General features: G+C 41.8%; 1 protein-coding gene across 9 annotated transcripts in view; it reads left to right on the plus strand.

The window, feature by feature from the left end:
* The window catches only part of STARD13 (StAR related lipid transfer domain containing 13), a 302,366-nt gene that overhangs the window by 258,376 nt on the left and 31,455 nt on the right, over positions 1-12,535 (plus strand). For all 9 annotated transcript variants that reach the window (XR_004778000.2, XM_035542439.2, XM_035542430.2 and 6 more), the window contains one exon: positions 7,879-7,942. Coding sequence is in view for 8 of the 9 variants with exons in the window: in XM_035542439.2 (XP_035398332.1) it covers positions 7,879-7,942 (64 nt within the window). In the remaining variant the exon portion in view is untranslated. The remainder of the gene's footprint in view (positions 1-7,878; positions 7,943-12,535) is intronic.

The following is a 12,535-nucleotide window of genomic DNA, read 5'->3' on the forward strand; positions in this document are numbered from 1 at the left end:
AAGACGTGAGCTGGTTTGTTATTGCTAGCACAGCAGCCCAGCAGAAAAGATGTTTGTTTATCCATGTGAATTAAGCAATGATGTCTAAAATGATGCCATTCTGAATTCATTTCTCTTATTGAAAAAAATGGAGTTTTTCCACTACACTCATAGAAAACATCGCAAGATTAAGGATCCAAAACCAGTGGGTTTGAAACACCTTCATTTTAACAAAGAACCAGCAGCAATACAAGGAAATCCTGAATAAATGGAGTTGTATTTGAGTTGCACATGAACAGCTCTATGTCCAAGCACAGCAAAAAAGATAAAACTTCACTGGAGAGAATTCAGCAATTACTTTCTCTGGCAGCAAGCATGGCTCTCATGCTGCTGTAATTCCCTTGGTACTCTCCTTTTGGCATCACCAACAGCACTGGGACCAGAACCCCACAGTGCTACAGCTACTACAACTAGTCATTGGTCTACCCCTCCCAGAAGGCTTTTGCTGTTTATCTAGCTTTTTATACTCTGTGATGAATGTACTGCATTGCATTGCTCCAGTACTGTCCCCCAGGACTTAAGAAGCTACAGTTCTGTGGTAGTTCTGCAAAACCACATTGCAGAGGCATTGTTCCCCTTATTTCTCCTGCGCTCAGCTCAAGCTGGGTTCTGCTCCTCACCACTTCAGTAAGGACAAAGGAGCATCTGGCCCCTAACCAAACACGCCTTATTACATGTTATGGAAACTTTCACAACACCAGCATCAAAATAATTGGACAAAACTCTATTTCCCCTTCTGCAACTGTGGCTAAAGTCATCAGAGAGTATGTGCTGTTCCATTGCACATCACACTGTACGTGCAGGGATAATGACCCTGTGATGGAAGACTGCAGAGAGGGTTTCCTAGGGTGACAGGAAGTAGGGCTGAAAGACAGTTAACGTGGTCCCTCTTTTCAGGCCAGGAGCTGCCCTCCTTCCTGGAGGATCCAGAAAATTTCTGGGCATAGCTGTCAGAATGCTTTCCCAAAACTCCCTTGCTGCAGGTTGCTTCTCCATTTGTTTATTACAGATATGGGGAAAAGAATATCATCTTTCTCCATGCAGTAGCCTTTGTGTTTGAGAAGAAATCTGTAGTAAAAACAGTGATTGTTCTCAAAGATGCCACAGAGTGGAATAACTACAAGCTTGACCTACTGACCTGGTGGGAGGGACTTCCCATACCTAAGAAACCTTCTTCCCACACATACATACATATCACTGATTTAGTCTGGTACTACCTTGCTGTAGTCTAGGAAATTGGAAGTGGTAGAAGGTTGAAATCTCTTCCACCCACCCTTTTCCATAAAATTGAAGCACTATACAAAAATACATTTATCCCTGTCCCTGTACCATTCTTGTAAAAGCAAACAGTGTGTGGCAGTCATTGCATAGCCCTAGGACTCTCCCCTGCCTTTCTCCTCTGAAATAATGAGCAATAGTAGTCGTGCAATTACAGTCAAAAGCATCCAACATCTACTCAGCTAAGTGACAGCACCTCTTGCTCTTCCAGACTTTCTGTAGACTCACAGATATACCTGCAATGGTTACACCAGGTCTGCATTAATGAGGATTTCTTTGTGAGATGAACAGCTAGAGATTCTTCAGCATTTGTTTTTTTTTTTTCTCTCTTTTATTAAAATATGAGGTTTTGGAAAATAAACTAGCAGCTGGAGAGATGTACTGATATGACAATGCTTTATATTAGCCTAAATCAAATGATACTGCTGAGACCTACAGTACATAAGACTAGACACAGATCTTGCCAAATTATTTTATTCAAGGGTAAAGGTTTTCATGACTGCCTAGTAGCTTCTTCTGGAATTACTTTATTCTGAAGACAACATCCATTGGCTTTAATTTTTGTTGGGTGCTTTCAAAAAGCTTAGATCTAAGAAAGGAATGACACCTGTTATATGAGTCAGGTAGAAAGAGAAGCATTATATACAGATTATAGAGATGGAAGAGTCATGTTTTCAGATTGCAGACTTTTAATTTGTTGTAATTCAGGAGTTCCAAACTTTTAACTGAGGGTGACCCATAAAAAGCAGTTGTGCCAAATGTAAAGTTTCAGGTTCATCAGAAACAGTAAACAGAGTCAGTCACTCCCCTCACTACAAACTGTGTTATTGTAACTACAAAACGAACTTTTTCCAAGTTTTGCAGTATACTGTAAATCCTCACAGCTCGGCCAACCACAGTGGCCAGTCTTCTACCCTTGCTTTGTGTTGGCATTACTCTAAGGTGCATGTCAGTATGGCATAAAAGAGCTGCGGGCTGTGACACACTTTTCTGAAACAGAAAGCTAAGAAAAGGTCGGTTATTATTTCTGCAAGTACAGATTACCAGGTTGGGTGCCAAACTTCCATTCTTCATACACCCAAAATTCCCACTGCACTCAAAGCAACGCATGACCAAGCCTTCACATTGACTAACGGTGCATTGAGGCCATGGGAGTGAACAAAGTGGGGTTCTCCATTTTATTGGGAAGATAATTTTATAGTTCAGAGCTGGAGTGCTCTGAACTATAGTAGTTCTAGCATAAACACTGAATTTCTCTGCTCTTGTGGATTGAAATCAGACTCTTAACCTCATTTTATAATCAGTTTTCTGTGACATTGCAGTATACAAGAAAATATGAGCCACAAATGCAGAGGAACCTTTTCTTTTTTTTTAAGGCAGCTGGTAGTACTTTAGTCAGAAAGCCTAAGACTCCCAGTTGTAAAAGATTTCTGTGACCTTTTTGAGATATTCTACCACTCCTGCTGTTGACAATATCATTTGAAAATTTGGCAGAGTAAAGACCAAATTGGAGGCCTTTGGGTTAGAGGCGTATCTTTTTTCCTATCAAGAGATTCCATTCAGATTTTATTGAGTAACGAACAATAGAAAATTGCCATGCAATCTGCAGGCAAGCGTTGTCAGCCTGCCAAAATAATAATTGGGCATGAAAATTTTATAGCTGGATCTCTGTGTCATTTCCAAAATAGCAGCAACAGACTCTGCTCTGGGAACTTTTTTGGCCGCTGTGATAAGAGGGTGAGGAGGAAAAGCCAAGCCATGTTGTACTTTTTGTATTCATGTAAATACACTGACAATATATAAAGAATAAGTATGTAATACTACTATGATACTAGGGCCTTACACCAGGATCTTAAAACCTGAACTGTGCCAAACAGCCAGCAGCCTCTTTTTGCATAATCCATGTCTATTAGTTTGTTAGTAATCCAAAAGTCGCAGTATATGAGATACTGTACTATTAGAGTTTGAAATGGTGATTGTATAGTCAACACAATCTGCTGAGTTATATTGCTGTGGATGCTGTTAGGAAACAAGCCCAGCTCCACGTGCAGCATGAAAAGCCCTGCTTTGAAGCCAGAGGAATGGCTCTCATTGATCTCAAAGAGAGTTGGTTCATCTTGTGTGAGTGTGTGGCCTTACTCAGTTGCAGCAATGATAAAAATGGTAGGACTGGAAAACAGCATATCTTCTTCATGCACAAAACGTGCAGAGCAGGGATGTGCCAATATGAGCTTTGCACACCAGCTCTGCCAGTGCTGGGAAGACCCTTGTTCAGCGTTCAGTCTTCAGCACAGCCCCACATGAGGAGTTGGATGGCCTCTTCCCAAATTCCATCACACCAGAAGAAGCCAGTGTATGCAACACCTAAACTTGGCTAGGAGTAATGATAAAACAAAGAAATAAGGTAGGATTTCCCTCAGAGAGGAATTTACAGAACCATAAAATGTGTTTGCTTGGTCCATGCCAGTCCATGCCAGCCCTCCCCACTAGACATGGTGCTTCCTCTTGCATGACCAGCCAGCTCCCTGTGCTGCATTCCCCACCAGATGCTGGAAGCAGCTGCTTGAACACGTCACAGGGAATTCATGGAGCTCCACGTTGCTCTAAAGTTGTCTTCCTGTTATCTGGATGGCTTTTCAGGCAGGACAACAGGTCACCCTTGAGGTTTTCCAGATAATCAGATTGTTCTTGGCTGCAAGATTGTATTTATTTGTATGTGCTGCTTGCTGCTGTACAGGATGCAAAATTCAGAGATTCCCTCTTTCTGATGAGCTTCCACTAGAAGGGTAAATAAGCACAGCACTGGGGATGGGATTCAGAGCCCTAAATACCTGTATCTAATGCCACTTTGAATCTCCTCAGATAGCTCAGACTTCTCTATGGGCTGGCTGGACCAAAAGGACCGGCAGCAGCTGAAGGCCAGGCTCGATACTCTTGGGGATCTAAAATAGCACCAGACTCCTGTGTTTGGGCACATGAATTACTCCTTTTATGTTTAAGCATTGTCTCAAGGGACACTTTTCAACACAGAGATTATGTTTCACCATAGTGTTTACCTGTGATGATCTGGAGAAAAAATACAATTAACAGGGAAGTTCTTACTATAGTGAATATTTTCCAGGCTTGTCTTGAACACTGCAGAGCTCTCCAGACAAGCACTCAAATGCATCCTAGATGATTTGTTTTCTATGTAGCCACCTCTCTTGTGTTAATTTAATGTGTTTTTTCTGCCTTTTCTCAAGTCCAGATTTTGTGTTTTGTTAACATTAGAAACAGTCAGCCTTTTCCCATGTGTAGTGCTTCTCTCACTTTGACTGGGACATTAGTAACAGCCTTTTGTAGCCAGAGACTTTTATTTTTGGGTTTTTTTTTGGAAAGATTTGTTGAGGACTTGGCTGTCAGTCATCTAATGAACTTTAAGCAGATGAGAAAAGCTTTCTGCCATCGCTGGCACATCAACAGGGCACAAGAAGTCAAAACAGACTGGCTTTGATTGGAGTTGTTAGTACCAGGCAAGCTAACAAATCTGATCATTAGGTCTCTAATTTCGCTGGCAAATCTTTCCACAGCATTGGAAAAGCCCCAAACAGCATGCCGTTGTTTTGTAGATGGGTAAATTTAAAACCTGAGGTTGAGCCCCTGGCTCCCATTAAGAACTAGTTTTGTTTTTGATGGAGTGAGTTTCTCACAGAAAAGCCAGATTAGAAAGCAGCCAGCACAATGGTGAGGCTTTCTAAGCCTCCAGTTTAAGCAACGACATTCGCTTGGATAGAGCTGACCTGTCAGTTCTCCGCTGAGACTAATGCAGTTAGCAGGAAAGCAACTGCTTTGGATGGTTTTGTTTGTTCAACCGTGAGCTTTCTGCACCTTTCTGTGCTGAAGACGCAGCTCTCTTTTATAGAAATACCAGGACACTTTCTTCAAAGTGTTAAGTCACTGGCTGTCACTTTCCTCTCATCCTGCTCCTAAAGTGCATCGTGTGCTCCTGTGGTTTTAGGTGGCAAGTGGCATCACACTGAGTGAAAGGAGCACTGACTCCTGCATGTAAAATGTTTCCTTCTACATCTTCTTCACCTTAACAAGTGCAAATAGGCAGTAAGTGTAAGGCTATTTTATAAGCTCTTGAGGAAACAGTTGCAGAAATCACCGGCCAGGGGCTGCTGCGGAGACCAGAGGCCTACTCAGGGGAGTTTTTCCAGCCTGCTGTCATGGAGATGAGGGAGATGGCGGCTGATTACTGAGGTGTGACAAGCAGCTTCAAAGGAGGTAGTGGTTTCTCAGGATTTCTGAGCCTTTGGGCATCAGTTTAGCTCACTCCTTGCTCCCATTCAACCTTGCGGGACATCTGTAGGTCAAGGGACCAGGGAGGACTTCCCAGTCCGTGGTCTGGATGCACCCCGGTTGGTGCTGTGGTCTCTTGGGGTCTAGCACACTGTCCTTCACCCCTAGTCTGTCAGACAGGGGAAAGAAACCCAGGGAAAAGACCCAGGGGAAAGACTCAGATGGGATGTCAGGACATTGCCAGGTCTTGCTCACAGTAACGGAACACAAACTGAGGGCACTCCACAGCATTCAGGTGAATCAAAGTGCCACGGTAAAGACCTGCAGATATGCTAGTTGTTGCTCATTGTGCAGACTAGAATGGCATATATAAAGCCACTGCAGCAGTGTCTTGACTCAGCTGTGCAGTGGCCAGGTTTGGTGGGAGGCAGCCCAGCAGTGTGCTGCACACAACAGCATATCACTGTGGAAATGCAGCTACAAGATTGTCCCTCCAGCATAGGGCAGCTAACGCAGAGGTGCAGGGATTCATATCTGAGCTGCTTTCACCCCTCAGAGGAAGCTGTCTCCACAAATACAAAGTTGGGTTGGAGTCCTTTGAACTTGTGTCTGTGCCTGTACATATTTGGAATCGATATCAATATGCAAATTTAAACATTTTACACTCAAAAGAAGAGCAGAACATTACTCAGCTGGAGCCCCAAGAAAATGCAACTTTGCTTTGCAAAATTCCATGTTTGGGCAAAAGATGAGTTTTGCAATGATAGATGTAATCCCTGAGGAGGAGGATCTGTGGGCAGAAGGCTGAAGATATCGTTACAGAGCCACAAAGCCTGCATTTTATTACAAGGACATTGCTAACACACATGTAGGCTGTGCTTGTGCATGCGTTATACTCACATTAATATGAGTGTAGGGCTTTTCTGATATGGCATACGGGTTTTATTGGCTTGAGTTTAGGAGAAGTATTTTATCTACAAATGAGCAGGTGGTACTTCGCGAAGGAATTTTTTTAAGGAATATCCACATTTGGTGAGCCTGTTCTTTATAAGTGGTGAAAATTTGAAATGGTTTCTAATATTAGAAGTCACAGGGAGGAGTATGCTAATGCTGTAATGCTCTTGTGCCATATGACAGATTATATCGTAGATGAGATACTTTTTTCACATGTCCTTGTAACTTCTCACACATATTTCAAACTTTATCAGTTCTGGAGATTTGCAACCTCTTCCTGGGACGCAGAAGCAGCAGGGGCAGCTCTTGTTGCAAAGACATCATAGATAACAGGCAACCCACGAGAGTGTTGTGGGCACATGCCTCCCTCAATCTGCCTTTCTATATTTTTTGAAGTTCAGCCCTAAATCAGGAAGATGTTTACAGTTGAGCATATTTAACTCTGAGCCTCTGCTTTTAGAAGATGGATAGTTTCATGAATCAGGATTTGTAAGTATAAATAAAAAGTAAGCATTTATGCTTAACATAGTAGGTCCACTATTGAAAGAGAATGTTTTCTTGTGTTCTCTCTCTGCACATGGACACACACACGTTTTCACTTTCCATCTTTATCAGATTGTCATTTCAATCTATTATCTTCATGGAATAGCCTTGGATTTAAAGAGCAGAAGCCTTGCAGAGTTCCTGGTAACATCATTACAAACAATTCATGGTCAAAAATAATGACAAATAGTTATTTAAAGAAAATGTTAAATCTGTTACATTTTGGGTGTGTTAACCTGTCTATAAGACCCACAGGTGTAGGAAAGGAACTATCAGCTGTAAAAAAAAATGTTTAATTGCTAAAAGTTCTTATGTTAGCTTTTTAAAGGATGTATTAACTGCCTAAAGTGAGGAACTGAATCAAAAACTGACTTTTTCTTTTGTCTTTCACAAGTGCTTTGAAATCCCCTAACATTTGCATTTAATCTTTTTAGACCAACTATGCTACGTTCCTGCAGAAGACAACCTATGTCCTTATTCTCTTGTCATTTCTCCATATATCACAGGTGTTTTGTTTATACCAGTTTCCTTTGCTAAGTGTTTAAGTGTCTGTGAATTAAAAAAGCAGTATAGAAAAACTAGCTATCAAGGAATGGGAGGCTAAGATGCCTTTTTAACACAGTAATTTCATAGCCTGGAATAATATGAACAGTATCGTTTTCTGAAGCCTGTTGTATGCAGTTAGCACCCTACAGGCAGATAAGAGAAAAGCTTTTGAACTTATGAAAAGTCATGCCCTTTAATCAGAGGCAGCTAATCTTTTGAATTTGCTTTACCCTGTAGACGACTGAACACACTGAACAAGTGCGCCTCAATGAAACTCGATGTGAACTTCCAAAGAAAAAAGGTAAGGAAACTTCATGAAATGTGCGGGCTTTGCCTGGGATTTTGTGATCAGAGCTCCCCAATTTAGTTTTTAAGTCAGTAATGCTCTTAAAAGTAAGTTAAGTGTATTTGACTCTGAACGTGCACGTCAGCATTATGTGGAAGGACAACAGTTTGCTGAATCTTGAAAATATAAAGAAAAGAGGAAAAACTGTGACGAATACAGCAGGAACAATACTACGTGTGTTAAAAGGGCACATGCAATACTTAAAGCTTTATGTATCTGCGATTCAAGTTAGTGGGCGAAAAGACAGTGCGTTTTCATTAGGCGGGCTTGTTTGCCAATGCCATGTGAGTACACAATGGAAAATCCGGCTAGGGAAAAATGGAAGCTCCTTGAACGGAAACAATAGGTTTTCTTTATTTCTTGTTCTGACTTATTCCCACTTAAGAATATGAAAATAAATCCCGTCATCCTTATAACTCCTGTGTAACATGGGAATTATTTGAGCTTAAAGGGTTTCAGCGAGGAATGTAGAAGCTGCCTATTGATTTTGAGAGTTTTGTAACATGCCCAGCGTTAACTGTTGAACGTTTGGTTTTCTAGTCACAAATTCCCCCAGGCGCACAACGGGGTAGTGGTTGATGCTGAGAAATCTTGGTGTATATTTGTCTTTCTTAGACTGTTTGTCTAAAGCTTTTTAAAAACTTCCTCCAAGAAAAAACTGGTATTTTTTGTATTTTTGTAGAATTGGTCTATTTATACTCTGTACACTGTTTGAGGGAACTTGGACAAAGAATGGGTTTAATGTTCAGATATTCTGCCTTCTGCCCGTGCCCATTTGTTCTCCTGTGTACGTAGCCTACTTAGCGTGCGTTTTGTCCATTCACTGAAGCCAGGGAAATCCCATCTCTTCCTCACTGCCTCGGTCCTAATGGATTTTTCTTGTCCTTGCTAAGTGCCAACACTTTCCACATCAAATACCCACCTCACACCTGACAGAAAGAACAGTAAAATCCCCTGGCTACAGGATCCCGTTATGATTGGGGCAGGTAGGCACTACAGCAAGAGGCTGAGGTCGCTCAGCTAAAGCCAACTCAATCGATGGTGTCATTGACCTGCTTGGAGAGGTTTCTGGGTTGTGTACATGCGCACGTGTACTTGTGTTCAAGCAGAGATATTTGAGCTGCACAAGGGACGGAATTGCAAAAAGCAACACATAGGTGAACACTGATTATCCTTTGGAAATTCTGTTTATATGATAGTACCTCTCCTTTCTTTGATATGTTTTGGGTTTGGTGTGAGGTTTGTATGCTTGCTTGCTTCGTTAGGTGTCTGATTGTGTTGGTTAAAAAAGGAGTATTTTCTTGTTATCATATTTTTTATTAAATTTTGCTGCCACTCCTCCCTCTTCTGAATGGGTTGAAGCCCTCAGCTGCTCTCCTTGTGGGTGACCATTATTTTGCTGTGGGAGTGCAGCTGCCCTGCCTGGTACCCATTCAAGGGACAGGAGCTATGGGGGTCTGTAAGTGCATGAGGACAGGGAGAAGCAGAGCACAGATGAACGTGGAGAAAGGGGACAGAAGAGGTTTGTGATGGCAGATACAGAGCAAGAGAAAATAGATGAGAACGTGGGGGAGAGAAGATGAGACAAGAGGGACTGCTGACAAAAGAAAATGTAAATGCAAGTACAAAACCTGGAAATTGGGTCTGGAATTGAACACTGAATCAAGTAAACTTTTTTTTTTTTTTTATTGGTAGATACTGCCTTTCCTAATAGTCTCTATGGTGATCTGAACAATGAAATGCAAAATCAGCTTGCTTTGGAGGTTCAGCATAACAGGTTTGCACAGGATGAGCACAGCTGCTTGAGCAATTCATCCAAACACGGCCAAGCGAGCTGCCAGAGAAGGTTCCTGTGAAAGCCAACGAGGGGTGAGCGTTCCCCACCACCCACCCGCCTCATGCTAGGAGGTGCATTCACACTGTGGGCTGCTCTCTTCCCGTTGGCTTCATCGAGACGCACACAGAAATCCTTGTGTATGTGTTGCAAATATGTCCGTAAGCGATTTGGACAGACAGAGATTAGCTTTTGGATTAACTGCCTTCTGCAGCTGTCGATTTATGAGAATTCCTGCACCCAGCTGGAGAAATGTGGCAAAATTCCACCACAAATAAACCTACTTTTTGCCTTTTGTTAGCATCCCTCTGTATCTTAGGAAAGTATACCCTTGCTCAAAAAGCTGTACTATTTTAAATCAGCTGTGACAAATCGGTGAGTCAAAACCTCTTTCTCTTTGGCAAATGTTATCAGTCACTTCTCAAGAAACTTGCCCCTTCTCGTCTCCCCAAGAATACTGGTATTAAATGGGCTTTTGAACGTGCTCCAAAGCTGTGCACTTGATTTCAACCTAGGTCAGTAGAAGTACACACTCGCTGTTCCAAGATGTCTGCTCCCTCTGTGTGAAATGAATTGTGGCTTTGAGACCTACTCTCTGTCTGCTGTCCCCATAGCTGGTGACGCGTTGGTTGGTAAAGTGCTCTCTGCATTTTTTGGGGACTATCTCATTTGTCAGGGCACTCTGATGTCGAACAAGAACAGTGGGTCATTCAGGATGTTTGTGGCTTCCAGAATTTCTACCGATTCCATCAAAAGAATAGCACATTATGTCACAGGACACACAGTGTAGCTGAATTTGGAGTGAGTCACCATAGCAGCATTTCAGTATCCAGATAATTTCGTCTGATTTTTCTTCTGATGAAACACAAGCATGTTTCATTACCAATTAAAAAACTAAACTAAACCTTTTTTTTTTTTTTTCAATAGCAAAAGCCCTCTGCATTTTCTGACTGGTTCTTGGGCAGAACATAATCCTCTCTTTGCTGTGGTTAGTTGCAAAACTTGTTTACTACCAATTGCAATTTCTGTTCAACTCTACCTTCTTAAAAACAAAAAATCTCTAAAAATTAGTTATAGTATATTCACCACTGAATTTATGTTTATTTCTGTCTACTCATACTCTGTGCTCTCCTCTTGTTGTTTTTCACAATGTCTCTGTCACTTTGGCTAGTTTAATCTATTCTAGCCTGTAGAAAATACAGGCTAAATCCTGACAGTTCATACAGTAACGTTAGTGCAGCAACAGGGATTTGTATTAGCAAGGAGTCTTCTTTAAGGTCCCCTTTGTTTATTGGGATGTACAATAGATAAAAATATATTTTTTTATCCTATTGGTTGGTGCCATGAACACTTCAGCAGTGATATGCTTTGTAGATATAATTACCACTACTAAATATTTTAAAGTACATCCCTTGCAGTTTTTAAAATATCTACTTTGTGGCACTACAAAGACCACAATATGGATTTTGAAGAGCCTGAATCTCTTCAGTGCAGTCGACCATTACTTATACACATACAGCAAACTGCCAAGCTGAAATGAAGGTAGAGCTGGCTGATACTCCGTTTCTTCCCTGCAGACAAAATGGTCAAAGTAGTGTTAGCCTTTTCTAGCCCCTTTCCTAGTGCTTCACTAGCTGCTTAATTTTTCTCTCCAGCTAGCAGCAGAACTAAGATATCCATTCATTCCCATGAACTAACACCAGCTGCAGGAGCACTGCACACCTCAACATTAACAGATAAAACAGGAATGACTAACCCCAAAATTTCATTGCTGTATTTTATTTTATAGCTTGGACATGATCTAAAACATCTGGCTGACTTGAAATGATAAACTGGGAAAAGCTTATGGCAAGAGGGAGGCCTGGCACACTGCTGATCCCCATCTCTATCTCCTGAGGTTTCACATTATTTAAGGTTTAGGGATTCTGTAAAATTTGTTTTACATTTTTCAATTAGACAGGCCAGTAGAGATCTAGTCAGAGATGGGAGATAACTTTACCATCAAAACTTCATAGAAAAATACTTCTAATAATAGACATGAGAATTTTTCCAGTCCCAAAATACTCTTTCTGGTTTAGCACCTCATTTTAGTCTGACAGCCTGTCATATTTTACTGCCTTCATACTGCTTCCAAGAATGTGAAGAGCTGTTTGGATGTCATGTAGGTGAAGTTAGTTTGTTCTGCTCTAAAACAAATGTACAAAAATAATGCAGTATAAACCCAGTTGAAAGTCAAGGAAAGGATACTCATTAGCAGCTGTGGGCTTCACATCCTCAGAGAACAGCGAGTTTGACACTGTGTGCTTCATGCTGAAGATGTCTCTTTTTTGTCTGGGCAAACAGACGAGAAAAATGTGACGGGGAGAGCTTTTTTATCCATTTTTTTTTCAAGGTACATGTTGTCTGCATTGAAGATTACCTCCTGGAGCTGCCAAAGCATAAGCACAATTCTGCATGCCCAAGGCTGAGGGCTGGGGTCCAAATGAGACCGGGGATAGCTGTGGGGCTGCTGCTGCCTTGGGAAAGGTGGGGGGAAACCAAAAAGCATGGGGTGGGGAGCGGGTCATCACTCATGGGATGCCTCTGGTGGCAAAGGCTGGCACTCTCAGAAGACTCACCTCAGTGGTGGGCACTGCCCCATCCAGGACTGAGCATTGGTGCTCTGCATCCCCACACCTGCCCTCAGACTCACCCTGAGCAATAATACTTCCAAG

This window comes from Cygnus atratus, chromosome 1 (assembly GCF_013377495.2).
Source record: "Cygnus atratus isolate AKBS03 ecotype Queensland, Australia chromosome 1, CAtr_DNAZoo_HiC_assembly, whole genome shotgun sequence".
NCBI classification, from domain to species: domain Eukaryota; kingdom Metazoa; phylum Chordata; class Aves; order Anseriformes; family Anatidae; genus Cygnus; species Cygnus atratus.